This window comes from Triturus cristatus, chromosome 1_2, assembly GCF_964204655.1.
Source record: "Triturus cristatus chromosome 1_2, aTriCri1.1, whole genome shotgun sequence".
Taxonomy (NCBI): domain Eukaryota; kingdom Metazoa; phylum Chordata; class Amphibia; order Caudata; family Salamandridae; genus Triturus; species Triturus cristatus.
In genome coordinates this window covers 1,143,007,455-1,143,032,479 of record NC_140580.1, presented here as the reverse complement: position 1 = coordinate 1,143,032,479, position 25,025 = coordinate 1,143,007,455, and the positions used below count along the sequence as shown (strand labels likewise).

At 43.7% G+C, this 25,025-nt stretch overlaps 1 protein-coding gene across 1 annotated transcript in view; it reads left to right on the top strand.

Moving 5' to 3' along the window:
- The first annotated feature begins 513 nt into the window (after positions 1–513).
- GTF3C5 (general transcription factor IIIC subunit 5) overlaps positions 514–25,025 on the top strand; it is an 85,400-nt gene continuing 60,888 nt past the window's right edge. Inside the window, exons 1-2 of the mRNA XM_085613900.1 lie at positions 514–794; positions 11,239–11,473. Of these exons, the coding sequence (XP_085470026.1) occupies positions 624–794; positions 11,239–11,473 (406 nt within the window). The 5' untranslated portion in view covers positions 514–623. The remainder of the gene's footprint in view (positions 795–11,238; positions 11,474–25,025) is intronic.

Genomic DNA, 25,025 nt, shown 5'->3' with positions numbered 1-25,025 from the left:
CAATCGTGGTCTTGCTGCCTGTCGGAAGCTAATTGGTACTGGACTAAGTCCTTTGTCGGCTTCCATGAAAGCCAATAAATTAACCCGTTCTATTAGATCAAAGCATAGCGTTTAAAAAGCAAAAGCCAAAGGGAGCGTAATCGAGGTAAAGAACGGACACCCAATGAAGTGTTTACAACGATTGACAGCATCGCCCACATTAAGAAGAATGTGGCGGCCATATTGTATTCTTCACTGTATGGGACCAAGCATCCCAGCTGTTTTAAAACAAATCCGAGATTCCCGAAAAAAGTAAAAAGTTTGCATAATGCTTCATTCAGTGAAGTAAATACCGTTAATTAGTTAAAGAAATGTAACTCTAATCAATAAATTATTAAACTTCTGATTATATAATAATCGCTTCGCTGTTTTTAGTACAAGGATACTCTTAGAACGGATTTATCTTTTCTCATGACATTATGCAAATACAATTGTTATTATTTTAAAACATCCGCGCCCCTCACTGCTCTTGCCACTTTCTAAGATGGCGGCTTAGTGGGGTGCGCAGGTGCCGCGGATCTCCCCCCCTCTAATCCGTCCGCAGCATCCATGCCTGCTACAGGGAGTCAGGCTAGCCCAGGCTGATGGAGAAGGCTGAGGATACGGGGGTACCCTCCCCGGGACCTCCAGAGTCCGGCTCAGCAGTGCTGACCCTGAACCGGCAGCGACCCATGGTCTGCGTAGAGTACCCGGGAGTGCTGCGGAGCGTTGTCAACATGCTGGAGACCCTGGGGGGCGAGGAAGGGGTCAGCCGGGTAAGCATGCCTGTCAACTGGCGGTCGCAGCCAGTTTACTCCCCTAAAGATATAGAACGCTTCTATACACTTCAGTGGGGGTAAGCATTATTTTTGTAGACCTGTTTCACCCTCCTAAAATCATTTATTGACCATCCACATTATTTGCCTCACATCAGTAGTTTAAATTGAAAAATAGCAGTGCTGGCTCTCGCTGTCCAGAGTACCTGTTTGCTCATGAGACGTGCAGCTACTCTTCCATTAAATGTATTGCAACAGTGCTGAGAAGTGCAGCTACTCTTCCATTACATGTATTGCAGCAGAAGTACTGGCACACAGGACCGGACAGTACCTGCTAATTTAAAGCACTAGATCACATCAGAGGTTCCATAGTGAGTAGCTTAGTCACACCATGTTTTAGCTGTGCGTGCTGCAACTTGCAATTGTGTTTTTGATTATGAGAAGTAGGACTGCATCACAAAATACAAAGGTAAAAAATGATAGCTGGTCAACATGACTTACTCACCTGAACCTTGGAATCACCCACATAAACCAATTTTTTTTAACAATTTTACCTTCTTGCAAAATTGAGTCTGGGGTGTGGTTGAGGGTTTCTGGTGATGGGGGAAGGGGGCTATGTGGCTGACAGTGTGGTTATGTCGGGGGTGGGGCATACATACCGCACACCTGGTCCAGACGAGAGACTCCCTATTTTTAACACAAATAACGCTTTAGTTTAGCTACCATCCCGTTTAAAATTGCGATCACTTCAATGGGGAAACCAAAGAATCCAAGATCTAGTTTTCTGCCATACTTGGTGTAAATCCGTTCAGTGGTTTGGGCTGTACCTGTGTCTAAAATACCTGCAGGAAAATTAATGGAAAAAATGTGGTTTGGGACCCCACCGCCCGTTTATATCGGCCTCCGTTTGACAGATCACCCCAAAACTTTCCATGTGGAAGCTAGTCACAAAGTAGCACTTTTTGTTAAGATTTATCAAACGGCACCAAAGTTATTAGCAGCACAAAAAGGTATTTCCTATGGAAAAATTATCCTAATTATAACTACCCAGTGGGAACTGCCACTGGGTTATATATATGTTAAACAGTCACCTCTGTGTAGTTATAACTAGTCCCACAGAAAAACTTACCTTTTAAGGTCCAGAGATATGATTTCCATCCGTGATGGAGGAGGCCTCGAGAATCAGGAAGAGCGTCTTGGATGGTCGTCGCTGTAGAGCAAAGAGCAGACCGGGTGTCACAGACAGATGTTTTTATAGTGCGAAGATCCTGTCGGATGTCGTGGACGATTGTTGCTGGAATGACAGTGCGGAGACTTAAGTGGCACAATCGGTGCTGCAGGCCCACTAGTTTTTAAAACTAAAAAGAATCCCTTGTAGACACTGTTACCTGACATTGAGTTTATAATACCCAAGCCTCCAAGGATTTATTGGGTTGCCCATTTTCTCGTTCAGCAGGCCTACTAGTAGCATTTAATTTAAAGGCCCTGGGGACATGTAGTACCACTTTACTAGGAACTTATACGTAAATAAAATGTACCAATTTTAACATGTTTAAAGGAGCAGTTACAAGCACTTTAGCACTGGATAGCCATGATATAGTGTGCAGAGTCCTAAAGCCAAAAAAACGAATTGAGCAAAACAGGAGGGGTGAAGGCAAAAAGTTTGGGGATGACCCTGCAGAGTGGGCCAGGTCAAACCTTCATGCAGATACAAACTAGCAAAAATAATCTGAAAACAACCGTCCAGATATCAGCATGGCAAGAGCTGTCCAATTAGAAGCAGTGGTGTAGGAAGGGGGGTGTGGTGGGTGCGGGCTGCCCCGGGTGTCTTCACTGAGGGGGATGACAAAATGCCAAAAATATGTATTCTAAACACACATTTTTGCCATTTTGTCAAGCTGGGGGTGACAAGAAATTTTCGGTACCGGATTCCACCTGACCTTGCTATGCCACTGATGAGAAGGCAGCAAAGAAGAGTGGCAATGATGCCAACCAATGGTAAGCAATGGTTGGGTACCAAGCCCATTATTGAATGCAAAAGCCTCACAAGTGAGAGCTCATGTGCTAGCTGACGCAGTCCCGACCTGAAGAAAATAGATTATGACCATCCACTCCAATTAAAAATAACATGGATGCATATTAATTTGTAGAAAGCCGCACTTCTAAATGCAGAAAATACTATTTTCAAACACTTCAAAGAAACTCGTAATTCAAAGGTGGAATGCCATTCTCATGATAGTGGTGTTATATGGAGTAATGTGCCCCGTTCAGGTGAGTGTTAAGGATTCTATAAGTCACACTCTTGCATCATGCTGAATATGCCATAGAACTTCTTGGTGACCTATAATGCGCTTGCAATGTAAAGTTGTCGACGCTCTATTCTGAATATTCAGATCGCCTCTAGATGAGGTGAAGCTAGAATTGTCAGCATGGGGACCATGTGACCGGACAACATGGAGGTGCGTGACAAACCACATGGAGGCATGTGCAATAGCAGGTGTATGACCAGACCACATGCAGGTTGTGCAATGTGAGGTATATGACCAGACCACATGCAGGTGTGTGCAATGTGAGGTGTATTACCAGACCACATGCAGGCGTGTGGCCAGACCACATGCAGGAGTGTGACCAGACCACATTCAAGAGTGTGACCAGACCACAGGCAGGTGTGTGCAGTGGGAGATGTGGGCAACCAGACCACAGCCAGGTGCTTTCAGTGGGAAGCATGAGACAAGACCTCAGGCATGTGCGTGCAATGGGTGTTGTGTGACCAGACCACATGGAGGAGGGTGCAATGTAAGGTGTGTGACCAGAACACTTGTAGAGTACGGTTTGGGATGCTCTGTTCTATTTACATATAGAGAAGAGCATCCCAAACTGTACATCACAAGCACCTTATTGGTCACCAAGACGTTCTGTCATATTCAGCATGGTGATGCAAGAGGGACACTTGTGTGACTTCTAGTATTCTTAATATTCACCTGAAGAGGGGTGTGTGTGTGTGTGTGTATATATGTGTGTGTATATATATATATATATGTATATTTGTGTGTATATATATATATATATATATATATATATATGTGTGTGTGTATATGTATACATGTGTGTGCATATATGTATACATGTGTGTATATATATGTATGTATACGTGTGTCTGTATATGTATACATGTGTGTGTATATATGTATACATACATGTGTGTAAATATGTATGTATACGTGTGTATATATGTATGTATACATGTGTGTATGTATACGTGTGTGTGTATATGTATGTATATGTGTGTATATGTATGTATACGTGTGTGTGAATATATATATATATTTGTATGTATACGTGTTTGTATATATATGTACACGTGTGTATATATAAATATGTATGTAAACGTGTGTGTATGCGTATATATGTATGTACACGTGTGTGTATATATGTATTTATGTATACGTGTGTGTATGTATACATGTGGGTATATATGTATACATGTGTATATGTATTTATACATGTGTATATGTGTGTGTATATGCATACATGTGAATATATGTCTATGCATAGGTGTGTGTGTGTGTGTGTGTGTGTGTGTGTATATATATATATATATATATATATCAGATGCCGCTCTTCGTAACATCCTTTTGTGGAAAAAGGACAGAGCACAAACCCAGCTTCGTGCGTGAAGTATTATTTTAGCTCAAAACACCACGCTCGCCCTGACGCGTTTTGGCCTGAGACGGCCTTGATCACATGACGTGGTACTGAAGCCAAGATACAACATTTAAAGTGCAAGTGCAAAACACGTGATAAGTACATAAATTGACATGGAAGAAATACCATTTGTTGGTTGAACTCTACGTGTCTTTTGTGCTACAATCAATTGTAATTGTGCAAAACATCTGCCATAAATATATATAATTCACACATCAGTAAAATCACTGTTGTATTCAGAAAAATGTATAAATAGATGTAAAATGTTAAAAATAGGGGGGGAGATCCATCTCATAAATAATTGTTTAAATACATAAGACCACATCTTAGAGTAAAATACTGTAAAATTATCTTAAAATTGTTTACAATGTTGAATCAAAACATAAAAGCATGAAAGAAACCCATCTTATCTATAGAATTTCATGTGCTTTTTTTAAAAACAAAAGAGAATTGATGCGAAACATTGTAATTGATGGAAATTTTAAGGTAGAATACCTATTTCTTTGCACAATTGCAGCCCTCAATCATCTGGTAGATGTGTATTTTACAGTCACGTAGATATTAAATTAAATCTGCAACCTATAATTCATGTCTAAAAAAAAAAGGAAGGGTTTATGTATGTAAATATATCTAAATGTGTTACCGTACTAATAGTGAAAAGAGTGCTTACCTAAGTACAGATCCCTGTGCTAAGATTGATGATAAAAAACATATATTAGTGACAATGTATACATGAGTTTTTTGTGAAAACAGCTATGAATTTTTTCTAAAAACTCTGTTTAAAAATACTGATAAGACTGAATTTAGCAGCGACTAGAGTAATTTATCTTGAATATAACTGTAAGGAGAACATGTCAAATTAAGGAAACAATTAAGTTGTCATATTTAATTCCCGTTGCTCCCAATAACATCATTTTTAAAAAAATATTTTAAATGTAAAAAATCATATTGTTAGTTTTGAGAGCTTCATTTTTCTAGGACATCATAAATGTTACGATCAAGTGAATTATAGCCATGTGTACAGATCTTCACTTGAATTGTGTCCGTTCGGGGTTTTAGTGTCACGTTCCACTATATATTGAGTTTCTAAACGTCTCAGTTTAGCCTCTCTGTTACCCCCTCGCCTTGAAAATGGAATCAATCAGGAAATATTTTAAATGTTTCAAATCATTGTTGTGAATGTCATTGAAACGGCGGGCTATAGGGTATGTGGGGTCAGAGTTGGTGATTGCTCTCATGTGTTGCAGTATTCGCTTGTTTGCCTGTAACTTGGTACTGTCCACCTACTGCAGCCCACAAGAGCAAACCAACACATACACAACAAACTCCGTGCGACAAGTCAGAAACTTGGTAATTTTGACTTCTTCCTCAGAAAATTGTGTTTTATAAGAAGTTTTATTTGCAGCAAACTGACAAGCACGACAACTTTTGCATTTTATAAATCCTTTACGTGCGGTCAGCCAATTTGTCGGTGTTAAAAGTTTCGGACTACTTTTAACCAGTGAAGCCCGCATTGATTTTGATTTTCTAAATGTAATGCAGGGATTTTTGGGTAACATTTTACCTAATACTGGATCGGTTTTAACAACTGGCCAGTTTTTGTTGATGATTTTTCGGAGAGAATTATGTTGACGACTGTATGTGAGAATGAGCCTGGTTTCAGACTCATTTGGGTCAGGTATAAGCCGTTGTTTTGAATAATTGTGTAATAGTTTGTTTCGATCCAAGGCATTGGCTTTCTTTATTGCCATATCAATGATTTTTTCTTTATAGCCCTGTTCAAGAAATCTTATTTTGCTTGCAAGTTGTGCCTGTGCAAGGTCGTCAATATCACAACATGCATGTCGAATCCTCAGCATCTCACCATACGGTATGCTTTGGATTAGATGCTGAGGATGGTGGCTAGTTGCATGTAGTAAACTGTTACCAGCTGTTGGTTTACGGTACAATCTTGTCTCAATTTTTTCATCTTTAATGTAAACTTCTACATCTAGAAAATACACATTAGTACTGCTGATGTTGGCCGTGAACTGAAGATTAATGTTGTTTCGATTAATCTCGTTTACAAAAATGTGGGCTGAATCTTCAGTGCCATGCCATATGACAAATAAATCGTCAATATAGCGAAGCCATAGTTTAACATGACCATCTACACTTGTTTTATGTTCTCTATTTAAAATCAGTTCCTCCCACCAGCCCATTAAAAGGAAGGAGTAGCTGGGGGAAAAACATGCCCCCATAGCTACTCCCCTTATTTGTTGAAAAACCTGGTTTTAGAACATGAAATAGTTGTTGTTAAGACAATAAGTAATCATTGTTATCAACATTTTGTTGTGATTACACAGGTGTAGTGGTCTGGGACTTAAATAATGTTCTATGGCTCGGATGCCGTCTTTGTGATGGATACATGTGTATAGTGAAGTTACACCAAGACACATTAAAAGATATTCAGAGTCCCATTCAAATGACTTCAAAATTCTTAAGAAGTCCCCAGAATCTTGAACAAAGGAAGACAATTCCTTAACATAGTCTTGCAAGAAAAAGTCTATATACTTTGAAGTGTTTTCTAGAAGACCTCCTCTTGCTGAAATGATTGGTCTGCCAGGAGGCCTTGAGATATTTTTATGCAGTTTAGGGATCAGATATAAAACTAGCATTATAGGATAATCATTTTTCAAGAATTTTAGTTCCTGCATACTCAACAGCCCCGCATTGCGCCACACATTCAACTTGGAGTAAAATTCATTCCATGACATTCTAACCGTCTGCATGTTACATCTTTTATAGCAGTTGTTGTCATCCAATTGTAGTGCTGCATCTTTCATATATTCTTGGCGTGACCAGATAACAATGTTGCCTCCCTTGTCTGAGTTTCGAATAATGATTTGTTCATTTTTTTGTAATTTAATCATCAATTTATTGTATTCATTTTGTTGATATTTGTACTTCTTTTGCGCTCTTGTTACTTTATTTTTGAGGTTTTTTATTTCTACTGTCAACAATTCTCCAAAGATGTCCACAGAGTCTCTTGCAGGCATAGGTTGAAAATTGGACTTTGGTTTGAAATTAGTTTTAACTGTCCCATACGTATTGCCACTGGGACTACCAACAGTAGTGCCGCTAGCTGTACTTTCATCTGCCAGTGAATGAAGATTGGCTAACAGTTCTGCATCCGCTACTGTTAGTGCACTGTCAGATTTCACTTGCGACGATTCGGGAAGTATGGATGTTTTTTTATTGTTGCAATCATTAGTCACAAAATATTTTTTCAGTTTTAATTTTCGAATAAATTGATATATGTCAACTCTTGTCCTTGTGTAGTCAAAATTACTTTCTGGACTATATAATAATCCCAGTTCCAGTAATAGTACTTCAGCTTTTGTTAAATCCATAGATGTCAGGTTGACCACAGTATTCGATCTTCCTCCTATTTCCGTTGTACTTTCTTTTTGTACTTAGTTTTCTTGTGTATAATTCCTCCGTTTGCATTTGCGCCTTTCTCAGCGCATGGCGTTTCGTTTTTGTTTTGTTGAAATGCCTGCTTGTGTGGTCGTAGCATTTGATTCCTGTATTGTCGAAGGCAGTTGACCTCTTCTGCCAAGGTGAACTTGCGAAACCCCAAACGAGAAGACATTGTTGTGTGGTCGTTTTCGGCTTCGTTATCGACTGCAGAGCTTAAATCAGAGGCCGAGGTTGATAGAACTGTTATCTCTCTGTCATTGGATTGTATATTGTCACGTTGAGGGATTTGCTTGTTGATTTTCAAAGCTTCGTACCTCTTGGCAAATGTAAACACTTGACCCTGCTCATAGTCATGTTTATCTCTTTGGAATTTATACGTTTTTCTTTTTTAATTATTTCCTCTTCTTTGGATAATCTGAACAACAATTCTTCCTGACATTTGGTAATAGTTGGAGTGACGTCTACTTTGTTGATTTCTTGATTTAAATCATCAATCTGTTCTTGTAATTTAGTTCGGTCACTCTCCGCATATTTGACCAATATCGTTGTGAGGATTCAAGATTGCAATCCGCCCAGTCACGTAACATTGATGGATCTGGGTTTTCGTAACTGGGGGCAATCATTATGTGCAGTCCTCTCAGAATACGACTCACCTCCAAGTATCTACTCAATGACTTGTGTTCCCACCACTTAGCCTGTTCCATGCGCATACGTTTTTTCAATTGTTTAAACACGTTTCTAATGTTCGCATTGCCTTCCTGTGAAGAACCACTTGGTCCCGCTACTGGTTGCGATAAACTGGGGGCATCATCAAACATTGACTCAGCCGCTGCTTCACGTTTCGTAGCGCATCAGCGGTCATGGTGGTTGAGCTGAATATTTTGATTGTGTAAACAAAAGCAAGCGGTGTAATCCCTGCGCTCTTGTAAATGCACACCTCCTAAACCGAATATTTCTCCCAAGCTGCCTATCTTGCTCCTTGGTACTCGATTCCTGCGTCCTCCAAAACGATTCTCGTTTTATTTGTGACCAAGCCACTCCGGTGGCGAAACGCGTCATGACAGAAGGGAGAGTCTTATACTTTTTCAAATAAAGAGTGTTCACCGACGAAGAGGAGTTCGTGTATTCTTGTTTGTGGAGAAACTGATGAATACTTCGTATATATATATATATATATATATATATATATAATATGTATGCATATGTGTGTGTGTGTATTTATATAATATTGAATAACTGATTGGTGTTCGTATCGATGGGAGGCAACAGACGTTTTTCCTGATATTGGAAGTCCATACTATACAGTGCATATTACCAGGATGAATCTGGGATTCCTTTATCAAGAGTTGAGAAGACTATTAGTATGATGGAAATGAAATTCTGAAGCCCTGAAGAAGCGAATTAATTTCGTGAAACACGTGTTGGCTTGGCTGTTCTGTACCACTACTATGTGAAGAGAATTTTGTGCTCAAGCATATGATGTACTTCAAATGTTACTTATACCAAAGTTGAAGACAACCTGTTTCGTGTCTGAACAAAGACGGACGAAAATTAAAGAATTTTGCATCAAAACTTAAGATGCAAAGAGTGTGTTTTTCTCAGTGCGTAACCTAATATGTATGTATATGTGTGTGTGCGTGTGTGTGTATATATATGTATACCTGTGTGTGTGTGTGTGTGTGTATATATATGTGTATATATATATTTGTGTGTGTGTATATATGTGTATGTGTGTGTGTATATATATGTATACCTGTGTGTGTATATATATTCACTTAAAAAACCATAGGTTTCACACATGTTATAGTTAGCTGGACATTTCCCTCGTAAAAAACCAATGAAATTCCCCCGTTATAGTTAGTAAAGGGAACTATAACTCACGCGACCGCAATCCACTGCTGATGACGTCAGATATTACATCACTGTATTTATTCACTTATTTACCCATTTGTCTTTCCTTTAACCTTTAGCTATACATATTTAATAAATATTTATTTTACAGAAAGACACATATGTCATCAGTGATGTAATATCTGACGTCATCAGCAGTGGATTGCGGTCGCGTGAGTTATAGTTCCCTTTACTAACTATAACGGGGGAATTTCATTGGTTTTTTACGAGGGAAATGTCCAGCTAACTATAACATGTGTGAAACCTATGGTTTTTTAAGTGAATTTGCAAGGTTTTTTAAATGCTAATTCCTAACTATAACGTGTGTGAAACCTATGGTTTTTTCAGTGAATTTGTACAGTTTTTTAAATGCTAAGTTATGTATTTATTATTTAAATTTTTTTTTTTTTTTAAGGTTTTTCACCGTGCGCGTACCGTGGGCGTGTGTGGCCGTTCGCGTAATTTTCACGTTTCTACCGTGCGCGCACGGTAAGCGCACTCCGCGATTTTTCGTAAAAATATTAAAAACATTTATGGCCCTTGGGGGGCCTTTGGGGACCCCCTGACAATGGCTAGGGGGTCAGGAACTGTCCACCCTGCCCCCTTTTCATGTTCTCCACCTTTATTTTTCACCTCCCTCGGACTGCGAGAGACAAAATGGCGGCCGACACTTCCTGGTTTCGACCGATTCGAATGTTTACTAAGATCTAACAACCAATCAGAATTGCGCTCGTGCACGGCAGGGTGCGCTTACCGTACGCGCACGGTGCGCGCCTATAGATATATATATGCTTTTAAATGCTATTTTCTCAGAAAATACTGAACAGATTTACACCAGACCTGCAAAAGGCACATCCCTGACCTGAGGACTACCTCTCTGCCAAATGTCAAGGTTTTCTGTTCAGCCGTTCGGGCTGTAGCGCGGACTAAAGGTCCTATGGGAAAATGCATGGGGAAAACGCGTTTTGGGACCCCCCCTTTTTCTCAGCCCCCGCTTGACGAATCCCCCCGAGACTTTCAGGGAAGGAGCGGAGCGGAGCGCCCCACCTATTTTGAAAATTTCGCGAGGATTCGTCAATCGACGCAAAAGTTATTCCAAATAGAATGTTGCGGATTTCCTATGGAAACACGGTCCTAACTATAACTATCTACTGGCGACCGCCAGTAGATAATATGTGTGTGTATGTATGTGTGTGTATATATATGTTTAAATGTATACATGTGTGTGTATATATATATGTATACATGTGTGTGTATGTATATGTATATATATATATATGTTTAAATGTATACATGTGTGTGTGTATATATACATATATGTAAACATGTGTGTGTATGTATATGTGAGGCTCCTCACTTCTCTACTCTTTTCCCCTTTCTCCAATAGGTTCATGCTGACCCGTCCAAGAGACTCGAGTTGTACTTCCGGCCTAAAGACCCCTATTGCCATCCTGTGTGTGCCAACCGCTTCCCGACCACCAGCATGTTACTGCGGGTGAGGCGGAAGACTGGGCGGCGGAGGCGCCCCGCCGAGGGGGTCCCCACACCTCGTGGGCCCGACCCCAAGCAGAAGCTGAAGATGGACGTCCTGGGCATCATCAGCACGGTCTACAAGTTTCAAGGTGAGCTTCCATGTCTCTCTTTACTCCGTGCTGACCGGTTTCATTGCACGGGTCTTCGCCTTGCTGTTTGAGGACAGTGCAGGGCACTTGTGTTCTGAAGCTTGATTCTGCCTTTGATGGCTGCTGTGGTGTAGGGTTCAATCCTCTCCGAGGTGGGGCAAGAATCAGAGTAAATAAATACCCTCGTTTTTAAGGAATTCGCTCCTGAGCAGTTTGTTGAAGGATCTTATGCAATATAACCAGAATGCATTGCTGTGGTTTGTGTGCAGAATGTAGTTGTGTACCTTTTAAGTTGTAATGTAAGGTGGGTTTGTATAGCTCTGCTTGTCACCCGTGAGGGTATCCAGGCGCTGTTGCAACAAGCCTGCACTCCTTCCCGCCCAAGCGGAACATGTACAGTGCAGGAGCAGTACATGCTGAAGTAAGGAGATACACTGCAGGCTGTACCAACTGAGGGAGCCAGGGGGAGTGAGGCAGGGCACACAGATTCAGCAGCATATGAGGTGGAACTGAGGTGCGTTGCAACACAGAGAGGCAGGTTGGATTGAGGCATGATGGACTGAACCAACTCCCACGAAAAGAGGTGGAATGGACGCAGAACAGAATAAAGTAGAGCAGACGAATGGCCTGAATTAGATCTCGGCGGACGGGTCACTCCGTCACAATGGTTACGGATATCCGTCCGCCGAAAAATAAATCCCATTATATTCTTTTGGATCTGTGTTTCGGCGGAGGGAATGTCTGTCACCGTTGTGACGGAGTAACCCGTCCGCTGAGATCTAAACCAGGACCTAAGTTAGTAGGACACCTGAGGCCGAAGAGACGGGGGTCACAGCACATGCTGAGAGATGCGCAGCAGCAGACAGCAGGACAGGACAGACTGGGGCAGCAGCCACAGCATGATGACATGGGATGAGGCACTATAGTCGTAGTCAACAGCCGCAAACAGAGGTAGAAATGTAGCAGAAAAGAACGAGCAGAAAGCTAGCTGGACATGAGGCCTAGCAGACTGAGGCAGGAGCAGACGGGAGACCGAGGCGGCAGGAGCAGACTGCAGCCTTCATCAAGGTAACATGGAATGAGGCAGCATAGGCTGAGGCGGCAGCAGACTTGAAAGGAAGGGCTGGGGCAGCAACACGCATAGCAGCAGATCAGAATGAGGCGGCAGCAGCGCACACAGGACTGACTGAGATAGCAGCACCCTGAGTGTTGGATCAGAATGAGGCGGCAGCAGCGCACACAGGACTGACTGAGATAGCAGCACCCTGAGTGTTGGATCAGGATGAGGTGGCAGCAGCACACACTGTGTTTGATCAGGATGAGACGGCAGCAGCACACTGTATGTTGGATCAGGATGAGGCGATACCATGTTGGATCAGGATGAGGCGATAACATGTTGGATCATGATGAGGCGATGAGATGTTGGATCAGGAGGAGGCGATAACATGTTGGATCAGGATGAGGTGGTAACAGCAGACTGTGTTGGATCAGGATGAGGCGGCAGCAGCACACTGTGTGTTCGATTAGGATGAGGCAGCAGCAGAAAACTGTGTTGATCAGGATGAGGCGATAACGTTGGATCAGGATGAGGCAATAACATGTTGGCTCATGATGAGGCGATGACATGTTGGATCAGGATGAGGTGATAACATGTTGGTAAGGATGAGGTGGTAACAGCACACTGTGTTGGATCAGGATGAAGTGGTAGCAGTACACTGTGTGTTGGATCAGGATGAGGCGGCAGCAGCACACTGTGTTGGATCAGGATGAGGCGATAACGTTGGATCAGGATGAGGCGATAACATGTTGGATCAGGATGAGGCGATAACATGTTGGATCAGGATGAGGCAATAACATGTTGGATCATGATGAGGCGATGACATGTTGGATCAGGATGAGGCGATGACATGTTGGATAAGGATGAGGTAGTAATAGCACACTGTTGGATCAGAATGAAGTGGTAGCAGTATACTGCCTGTTGGATCAGGATGAGGTGGCAGCAGCACACTGTTTGTTGGATCAGGATGAGGCGGCAGCAGCACACTATGTGTTAGATTAGGATGAGGCAGCAGCAGGAAACTGTGTTGGATCAGGATGAGGCGATAACGTTGGATCAGGATGAGGCAATAACATGTTGGATCATGATGAGGCGATGACATGTTGGATCAGAATGAGGCGATGACATGTTGGATCAGGATGAGGCAATGACATGTTGGATAAGGATGAGGTGGTAACAGCACACTGTTGGATCAGGATGAAGTGGTAGCAGTACACTGCGTGTTGGATCAGGATGAGGCGGCAGCAGAAAACTGTGTGTTGGATCAGGATGAGGCGATAACGTTGGATCAGGATGAGGCGATAACATGTTGGATACGGATGAAGCGATAAAGGCACACTGTATTGGATCAGGATGAGGCGGCAGCAGCATACTGTGCTGGATCAGAATGAGACGGTAGCAGCGCACTGAGTGCTGTATCAGAATGATACGATAGCAGCATACTGAGTGCTGTATCAGGTTGAGGCAGTAGCAGCACAATGTGTTGGATCAGGATGAGGCGGTAACAGCACATTGTGTTGTATCATGATGAGGCAGCAGCAGCACAGTGTGTGTTGGATCAGGATGAGGCTGTAGCAGCGCACACAGGAGACTCACTGAGATAGCAGCACTCTGTGTGTTGGATCAGGATGAGCTGAAAACATGTTGAATCAGGAGGAGGCAGTAACAGATCATTGTGTTGGATCAAGATGAGGCGGCAGCAGCACAGTGTCTGTTTGATCAGAATGAGGCGGCAGCAGCATACTGTGTGTTGGATCCTGATGAGGCTGTAGCAGCACACTGTATGTTGGATCAGGATGAGGCGATAACATGTTGGATCAGGATGAGGCGATAACATGTTGGATCAGGATGAGGCAATAACATGTTGGATCAGGATGAGGCGATAACATGTTGGATAAGGATGAGGTGGTAACAGCACACTGTGTTGGATCAGTATGAAGTGGTAGCAGTACACTGCGTGTTGGATCAGGATGGGGTGGTAGCAGCACACTGTGTGTTGGATCAGGACGAGGCGGCAGCAGCACACTGTGTTCGATTAGGATGAGGCGGCAGCAGAAAACTGTGTTGGATCAGGATGAGGCGATAACATGTTGGATACGGATGAGGCGGTAACTGCACGCTGGGTTGGATCAGGATGAGGCGGCAGCAGCATACTGTGCTGGGTAAGGATGAGACGGTAGCAGCGCACTGAGTGCTGTATCAGGTTGAGGCAGTAGCAGCACAATGTGTTGGATCAGGATGAGGCGGTAGCAGCATACTGTATGTTGGATCAGAAGGAGCCCGTATTGGCACACTGTTGGATCAGGATGAGGAGATAACATGTTGGATCAGGAGGAGGCGGTAACAGATCATTGTGTTGGACCATGATGAGGCGGCAGCAGCACAGTGTGTTGGATCAGGATGAGGCTGTAGCAGCGCACACAGGAGACTCACTGAGATAACAGCACTCTGTGTGTTGGATCAGGATGAGCTGAAAACATATTGGATTCAGGAGGAGGCAGTAACAGCACATTGTGTTGAGTCAGGATGAGGCGTTATCAGCATGAGGCGGTAGCAGCACAGTGTGTTGGATCAGAATGAGGTGGTAGCATGTTGGATCAGGATGAGGCAGAACAGGCTCTGTGGTCATATTATCTGAAGCAGCAATAATACAGTTTTCCAACAAAAAAGGACCCAATCCATTCAGTACAGGACTATTTTATACACTGTGTAACAAAAGGAATCGAGAGGTATCGGATTAACCTCTTCAAAACCAACCCCTGTTTAGCTGAAACTATGGGGTGGATTCCCAATTTACCAGGCACTGTACTAATTTTAAAAAAAGGTTTCGCAGGAACCCTAAATCAATGTAGCAGTCACTGTGTTCAAAAGCAATTTTTTAATATATTTTTTATATATATAAACATGTGTGATGAAAACAGTTCATTCACAGGGATACAACACCCCACACCATGAAAAATCAGTGAAAAAACAGTGAGAAAAAATATGTGCCGAGCAAGGAGGCACCTCACGTGCGCAACACCTTAGCGGGCTGACACTGGTTAGATCATCACCAGTACTGCCATGTTTCTCATCATAGGTTGCCACCTTGCTCAAAGAAAATTGAAAAATTCGACCAACAACAAAAAGGTGAAAGTATGTGAACAACACACACCGTAGTCCTGAATTAAAATTGATAGAGAACCATGGCCATCATAATTTTATTCTTTTGCTCATGGGTCAATTCAAAAGTAAAAAGTGCTGTATTATAACAGACAGGAAGTCAAAAAGCCGACATGTTTCATTGCCTTACTGTTACGGCAATTTCTTCAGGGCAACAGGACTCCATTCACCTTATCAGCACATTTGCAATGAACTACTTGTGACCGTTGTCAGCTCAGGTTTTTCATACCAGCTCGACAGCGTGTCAGACAGGAACCATAAATTTTGCGGTGATCCTGTACTTCTACTGTGGGCATTCGCACAGTTTTCACGTCCCGAGCCTCATCTTGATCCAACACAATGATCTGTTACTGCCTCCTCCTGATTCAACATGTTTTCAGCTCCTCCTGATCCAACACACAGAGTGCTGCTATCTCAGTGAGTCTCCTGTGTGCGCTGCTACAGCCTCATCCTGATCCAACACACACTGTACTGCTGCTGCCTCATCATGATCCAACACAATGTGCTGTTACCGCCTCATCCTAATCCAACACATTGTGCTGCTACTGCCTCAACCTGATACAGCACTCAGTATGCTGCTACCGTCTCATTCTGATCCAGCACAGTATGCTGCTGCCGCCTCATCCTGATCCAACACAGTGTGCCTTTATCGCTTCATCCGTATCCAACATGTTATCGCCTCATCCTGATCCAACGTTATCGCCTCATCCTGATCCAACACACAGTTTTCTGCTGCCGCCTCATCCTGATCCAACACGCAGTGTACTGCTACCTCTTCATCCTGATCCAACAGTGTGCTGTTACCACCTCATCCTTATCCAACATGTCATTGCCTCATCCTGATCCAACATGTCATCGCCTCATTCTGATCCAACATGTCATCGCCTCATCATGATCCAACATGTTATTGCCTCATCCTGATCCAACGTTATCGCCTCATCCTGATCCAACACAGTTTCCTGCTGCTGCCTCATCCTAATCTAACACATAGTGTGCTGCTGCCGCCTCATCCTGATCCAACACACAGTGAGCTTGAGCTCGGGACGTGAAAACTGTGCGAATGCCCACAGTAGAAGTACAGGATCACCGCAAAATTTATGGTTCCTGTCTGACACGCTGTCGAGCTGGTATGAAAAACCTGAGCTGACAACGGTCACAAGTAGTTCATTGCAAATGTGCTGATAAGGTGAATGGAGTCCTGTTGCCCTGAAGAAATTGCCGTAACAGTAAGGCAATGAAACATGTCGGCTTTTTGACTTCCTGTCTGTTATAATACAGCACTTTTTACTTTTGAATTGACCCATGAGCAAAAGAATAAAATTATGATGGCCATGGTTCTCTATCAATTTTAATTCAGGACTACGGTGTGTGTTGTTCACATACTTTCACCTTTTTGTTGTTGGTCGAATTTTTCAATTTTCTTTGAGCAAGGTGGCAACCTATGATGAGAAACATGGCAGTACTGGTGATGATCTAACCAGTGTCAGCCCGCTAAGGTGTTGCGCACGTGAGGTGCCTCCTTGCTCGGCACATATTTTTTCTCACTGTTTTTTCACTGTTTTTTCACGGTGTGGGGTGTTGTATCCCTGTGAATGAACTGTTTTCATCACACATGTTTATATATATAAAAAATATATTAAAAAATTGCTTTTGAACACAGTGACTGCTACATTGATTTAGGGTTCCTGCGAAACCTTTTTTTTAAATTAGTACAGTGCCTGGTAAATTGGGAATCCACCCCATAGTTTCAGCTAAACAGGGGTTGGTTTTGAAGAGGTTAATCTGATACCTCTCGATTCCTTTTGTTACACAGTGTATAAAATAGTCCTGTACTGAATGGATTGGGTCCTTTTTTGTTGGAAAACTGTTTTGAGTGGGGGACGACCCAGTCTTTTCATTTCCCCTTTGGCTCCTTATTGTTAGGCCGCAGCAATAATACAGCCTGAAATAGAAACATGTGCTGAGTTGCAACAAACGGAGATAGCAGCACATGTGGAGGCAGCAGATGAGGTAGAAGCACAGGCTGAGGCAGAATATACTGGGTTAGCTGCACACATGAAGGCACCACGTGCCATCTACTGCACGACAAGGTTACACCAAAAAACAATACAGATCTCAAACACCGTCTCCACCTCCTGCACCCCAGACCTATCAAAATGCCTTCTTAGCCCATTGGACGAGGAACACGTTACAGAAAAGATACACAATTGCTATCCTCATATATCTTATACGAACACTAAGGACACAGCTGCTGCAAGCCCACAAAATAAACCCAGTATTTGTAAAGCATGAACTAATCACACCTAAGAGTCTCGAGGTGCTGGGGGCTGTCGGGAAGATTAAGCCAGCTATTTCCCAGAGTCCACATGGTGCTGGGCTAACATGCCGCCGGTGCCGGGGATCGAACCGTGAGCCCTGTGTTCCGGAGTCAGCTGCCCTGGCCGCTGCGCCACACCTCTACCCAAAATACTGCTAATTTCTCTGCAAAACAAAGTTACACTATTATCAAGCACATTCTCTAAACTGTCTAGTAATACATTCTTGATTGCACTCTAAAAACAGCATCACATCTACAGCCTTCTTACTGATGCAAAACCAGACATACTATTCATAACTGAATCATAGTTAGGAGATGATATGGCTTCAGTCCTGCATGAAGCAGTTCCTCTAGGCTATCAAACTATCACCCAAACTCGTGTAGGCAAAAAAGGAGGTGGCCTAGCTGTTGTGTTCAGCCAAACATTGCATATCACTAAAGTTGACGACATCTACATAACAAATTGTGAGGCCCTTTTCACCAAATGCAATCCTACACCGTCTTCTTCCAGTAACTTCCTGCTCTTTTACAGACCTTCACCTAGTAATGCGACATTCCCAGACACACTTGCAGACACAGTTTCAAACCTGATAACACTACACTCCGACTTATGCGTTCTGGATGACCTCAACATTTGGTTTCCACAACCCAATATGCCCCATCCCAAAACAATCTCCGCTGGCCTAGACTCACTGAGCCTACATCAGATCGTCCACAAACCCGCGCACCTCGCTAGACACACATCCCAGATGTCATTTTTGCTAATACAGAACTAGTTACCTTACAAATGATGACTCCAGTCACATGGTCAGACCACCATTTGCTTGCCTTCCAACTCAAAACAACACTAAGCGACGCACGTAAAACCACCTTACTTGCATCCACCTACTGACCATGGAACAAACTCAATTTGGAACACTTCGAAACAAAACTAACATCCAGTACGGATCTAGAAACAATAAATTCTGTTTAAAGAAACTGAGTTGCTACAAGAAGCTTTTGATGTCCTGATACCACTAAAAATCACACAAAAGAAAAAAAGAAAACAAACACCTTGGAGAAATACAGAGATAAAACAACAAATTAGAAAGCTGCAATGTGCCTGACTCAAAACACACACCAATCAAGACAGACTGCGGCTACAGAAAATTAACAGATTATACAAGTCAGCTATCAAAAAATCAAAGAAAAGATACTATTCAGACAGAATTCAAAATGCTAAATTTGCAAATAAAGAAGTCTATAAAATTCTCAATGATTTTTTTATAAACCAAATTGCCTAGAAGGAGCTCATCAGGTTGCTCAAGATTTCACAGACAAACCAACCAATCATTGCACGGACAAAGCAGACACGTTGGACTCATGCTTAAAACAAAGACAAAGTATCGGCGCCCTTTTACAAAACGACAATCCAAGAATACTGTAACCCATCCTCTCCTTTCCTTCCAACACATTTCACACGACGAATTTATGGACCAGCCCTTCTGACCCATGTCCACCGCAAACCTTCAAGACAATTCTTCTAACAACCTCTGCTGCCACTCCAGTAAGAAAAATCCTCAACTCCTTTTTTTTGATAAACACATTTTATTGATTTTAACAAAAAATACCAGCCAATCATCAAGGTTCCATGATAACAAAAGAATTCATACAATGGTCTGGGCATTTCAAAGGTCAAGTACATACAAATCAAGAGGACAGCATCTGGAGAATCCCCTACACAACTAAACAAAGCCACCCAACCACTTCCCCCAAACCCTACGAGACTTATTGGGGCAACCACGTGCTGCTTACATTGTTTTTCCCCTGCCCGCCACTTACCCACAGTGAGAGGGTCAGGACATTTCCATTGCTGTAGTGTTACACGCCATTGCTGTAGTGTAAAACTATTTTTCATGTCTGGACCCATCCAACCCATCTGTGATGCCCAAGATCGCATGCTTCGGATCGTGAGGAATCTCCCACCCCAGCACCTCGGTGAGCTCCCCCTCAAGGTCTCCAAATCCTCAACTCCGTAACTACCGGAATATTTCCAGCACAACTCAAAAAGTCATACATACGCCCATTACTGAAGAAAACAAACTTGGACCTGCTGAACCCTGACAACTACAGGGCGATTACAAACAGTCTTTTCGAAGGCAAACTGATGGAAAGAGCAGCATTCGCCCAGATGTCACAGTTCATTGAAGATAATGCCATACTTTCAGGCTTCCAAATGGTATTCCGTCCAGGTAGAGCACAGAATCTGCCCTCCTTGCCATCTGGGATGACTTGAAGAAAACAGTTGACTGCAGCGGGGTTGCTGCACTACTTCTCTTGGACCTCTTGGCTGCCTTTGGCACAGTTGACTAAGACACTCTGATACAAAGACTCTATGAAGCCGACATGGTTGGGACTGCTCTAGACTGGATCACATTGTACCTTCGGAACAGAACTAATGTCATCCATACCCCACCTTTCTTGTGGTAACCGTACTTCACAAAAGCAGAGGTCCCTCAAGGCTCTATTTTTTCGCCTATGCTTTTCAACATGTACGTGAAGTCATTATCAGCACTGATCAAGCAATTCCACCTCACATGCTGTAAGTATGCAGATGACACGCAAATACTGTTTCAACTGGAATACCCCAAAGACATTGGAAACTCACTAATTTTCAGTTGTCTCAGAGTGGTGGATCAATAGACGACGTGGAGCCATCTCAAATTGAATGCTTCTAAAATGGAAATACTCACATATGGCAATAGGAAACATTATGACCTGCTCATCACGAACCCTGATGATCTGGGAACACTGCCTAAAGTATCGAAGGAAGTAAGAAACCTCGAAATTACCATGGGCTCCAAGCTATCGATGAATGCCCAAGTGGACAAACTAGCAAGATCAAGCTTTGTAATTATAAAAACTCTGCGACAAATCTTCCCCCATTTGGGATTTCCACATAAGGTCCAGGCTATAATCTTGCTTGTTCTGTCCAAACTCGATTACGCCAATAGCCTCTACCACAGATCACCTTTAACGACCATGAGAAGACTACAACAGGTTCCGAACTCGGCTGCCCGACTACTCTTACATATAAAACCGCAGGACCACATCTCCCCTGCCTTGAAATCCCTGCATTGGTTACCGATTGCCAGAAGATCCACGTTCAAGCTGCTTTGTATTACCCACAAAGTGATGCATGGAACGGGACCGCTCTTCCTCAGGAATAAAATCACCAAACACATTCAACAAAGTAACCTCTGCTCTAGAGTGGCACCACGCCTCAAAATCCCAAGATACAAGAAAAAACCATGGGTGGCACATCCTTCTCTGTTCAAGCACCCGAACTATGGAACTCTTTACCCCCCAACATAAGATCCATAGACATTCACCTTATCTTCAGAAAACTACTCAAGAATTGGCTCTTCCCCACATAACCACCATACACAGATAGAAATATACAGCATATCTCTCTGTATATGAGCATTTATTTGTACTATAGATACGTACCTATAATTGTTTTAAAAAATATATATATGTATATATACATATATATGTGTGTGTATGTGTGTATATATATATATATATATACACACATATAGATACATATAATTTTAAGTACAACACCTGAAAGCTAGAGTTTATTCAATGCATCTTTAATCTACATATATTATACCTTCCTTTATGCATCTATTTACCTTACATGAACTTATTGATCTATATATTTATTACTTTTATTCTAATTCAGCATATCCAATGCCCTGCCCTATTTTTCAACTTTCAATATATCCTCTACCTCAACTCTCTGAGTCATCTTAAACCTCTTTCTACTACTCTTGTGTGAGAAGTTGGCCTGGTATATGATGCTCACTAGTTAAAGTGATCACCTTGTACCATGCCAAGCAACCCTTATGGTGTGGTTGTAAGTCAACCTTTTCGGACCAGCTGCCCTAGTGGTAGCGTAGGCTAAGCAGTCTTTGAGGCTAAACTCGTGAAGCGTGTTAAGCAAGCTGTTTTACCAATAGTAACCCCCTTTTATACCAATGAAAGGACACCACACAGATATATATTCAAAATATATATGTATTTATTTCTCAAAGTAACCCCTAGTCTCTTTATGAGCACAGGAGCACAAATCGTCAAACAAGATTACAGTAGAATACACAGAAGTTGCACTTTATATGGATAGGCCCTGGTGGCCACTCAAACCATATACTAAAATAGTGGTATAAGTACCACGAACAGAAAAGGGAAAAGGCCTAGGGCCTCTAGAATCGCTGGGCCTACAAGGAGCTAACGTCAGTTAGTGACCAGGAGGTCCACGGGTGGCGTGTGCAGAGCAAATAGTCACACGCGGGCTCCCATAGGTTTCAATGGGTGCGTAAAAAGTACAAAGTTACTGCAAAAGGAATCTTCCGGATGACCTAGGAACTTAAGATTTGGAACACAGGCACTAGAGATGTATTACTACACATGGGCACCGGAGTACCAGCTTTACCTCACCCACAGGAAGCGGGTGCATAGGCCTCAAAGTGCGTCGGGTTTCTTCTATCTGTTCCGTTGAGCCTGGGACAAAGATGCTGCAGGCGGTCGGTCGGGAAGAGATGCAGTGGATCCAAGAGTGGATCGGAGATGTTGAAGACCTGTAAGCAGAGGGGACAGTGTTCACAGTCACTAGCCAGTGACCAGCGTGGCACCAGGTGGGTACCAGGCGATGTCGGGTGCAAACAGGTGATGAGGGGTAGCTTGTCTCCGCAGCCACGTGGTCCCTGAAGGTCGACGACGTCCAGGAGTCGGCTCACGAGCTGTCCCACGCAGGCTCTCGCTGTCGGCGGTGTCGGCGACTTGATCGAAGCAAACAAGCCTTGGCAAAAGCAATTGCAGGAGGATTCGGAAATCAGCTGTTGGTTCTGACCAGCAAGGTCAGAGGGATTGCTCCTTTGGAGGGGAGCAAGGGCCAGTCTGGAGCAACCAGACCAGCGGTGTTTGTCGTAGATTTCGTCGCCAAGATGGCCACTAGCCAGCGGGCCAGCAACCGGTTAGGCGCGTCGAGTGGCAAAATGCAGAAGGGCCCCACGCAGATCGTGGAGATGCTGGAGGGCTCACCTTTGGTGCAGATGCTGCTCGAGGGTTGGGCTTCTCAGGACCCAAAGCACAACTTGGAGGGAGCCTCGGTTGTTGCACCGGTCAGCTTGTCGTAGTCGTTTCAAGATGGCTGGCTCCACGTGTCTCGGTGCCTCCACGGGTCTCCTCTTTTCAGGGACTGTGGATCGGGCGGTGAGAGGTCTGGAGGTCCAGGTCTTGTCAGTCTCTGGGCTCGGGCTCCGGCGGGAGGCGGCGGCAAAGCAGACGGTGATTCGCTGGATGGTGCTTGCGTTAGCAAGGTGGTCACTCCCTGACCACAGGGGAGATTTTCTTCAGTCTTCTGTGCAGCAGAATGTCGAAGTTCCCGTCTTCTTCTTAGTTTCAAGTTGATTCCAGGATGTCTAAAGTCTTAGGACACAGCTCCTACCTTTATTCGGATTCTAGGGGCCGGACTACCTGCTAGGTCCCTCCCTATGGGTGGGACCAGGAAGGGGGGTGGTTACACCCCCAATCCTTTGTCCAGCTCGCCCCAGGCCCGGGACTGGTGTGCCCCAGGACCGGTTTGAACTGGCATATGCACCGAGGCTCCTTGTGAGCCACAGGCATGTCTGGTTTCTTTCAAGCCCTACCTGACCAATACACAAAATCCTGTCTGGGGTGGTGCATGCACCTCCCCTGGCAGGAAACCCTTTGTCCACACCTCCCAAGCTGGAAGGACTCCCAGCAGCAGGAGGGCAGACTTGTGTCTGTGGTGGCAGCATCCATTTTGTGGAGCTGAGGCTATGTCTGATTTTACCCGGGTTTCAGGCACTGTACATGTCGTGTCCCTCTAGAAGGGTGGAATGCTAACCCCGTCGCCAGAATTGGCGAGGGGTTAGTATTCCAATTCGTATGACACCTTACTCGACATGTTTTGATAAAGCCAAACCAAAGATAGCATTTAACCGCGAGGTTCATAATGCACTTAAGAGTATATGGTATGACGATATCTGGAAACAGTAGAAGGAAGTTGTTCCGACCACTGCAGACAGGCTCAGCTCATGCCAGAGCACCATCTCACATGGAACCAAGCACTCTGCCTTCAGGATTGTTAAGGCCTGCCATAGGAGTGACTCATAGGTTACCAGGTGTCCCATTTAAGGTTAGGTATAGGTATACTACACCTAAGTAAGAGGTGATTACACCAACTTACCCCAGCTGAGTGATCAGCCAGTTGTGTCAGATTGTTAGGCCAAGCCTGGGGTGGCATAATACATGCTTCAGCCCCTGGCAGGCCTTGGATACACCAATGCCCTGGGTACCTAGTGTACACTGGTACAGGGGCTGACAGGGTGATCCAACCAATTGGGTATGTACCTAGGGTACATGGAGTCCATTTTACAGAGAGAGCAGATAGCCTGAGAGCCTGAATGGCAGGATCTCAGGCCAACTAAGTCGAAAAACCAGCTAGACACTAGGCAAAAATTTGGGGGTAACCATAGTCAGATATCCACCTTCCTACACAACCCCCCCCCAAACGAAGGGAGATAAGGCTGACCTTGACCAGGTAAGCCTATATTGCCCAAGTGGCCATATAAGGAGGAACCAGCACTGGCATGGTTACCCCCTGTCTCATGGTCCACTAAGCAATCCCTCACCCTAAGGGTATCAGAGGGTCTCCACCATAGGGAATCTCTACCTGTGGTGTGTCTTGGCAAAGTAAAAGGCTGGTGTTGAGATGGAGTACTGAAGTGAGTGTCCTCAAAGTGAGGCCTCAGCTTCCTCCAATCATCCTCCACCATGGATGCCTTTCTTTCTTTAACTGAGTTGCACTGTGCTCTCAGGGTCAGCCTCTGGCTACCTAAAGCTGGAGGCTGGGTCCCTTTTGTGGGCTTACTGGAGGGACAGGTCAGGTTTGGGGCCCTAAGGTCCCATGTTTGCCTGTGCCCAACAGAATCCCCCTGGGGGAGGTC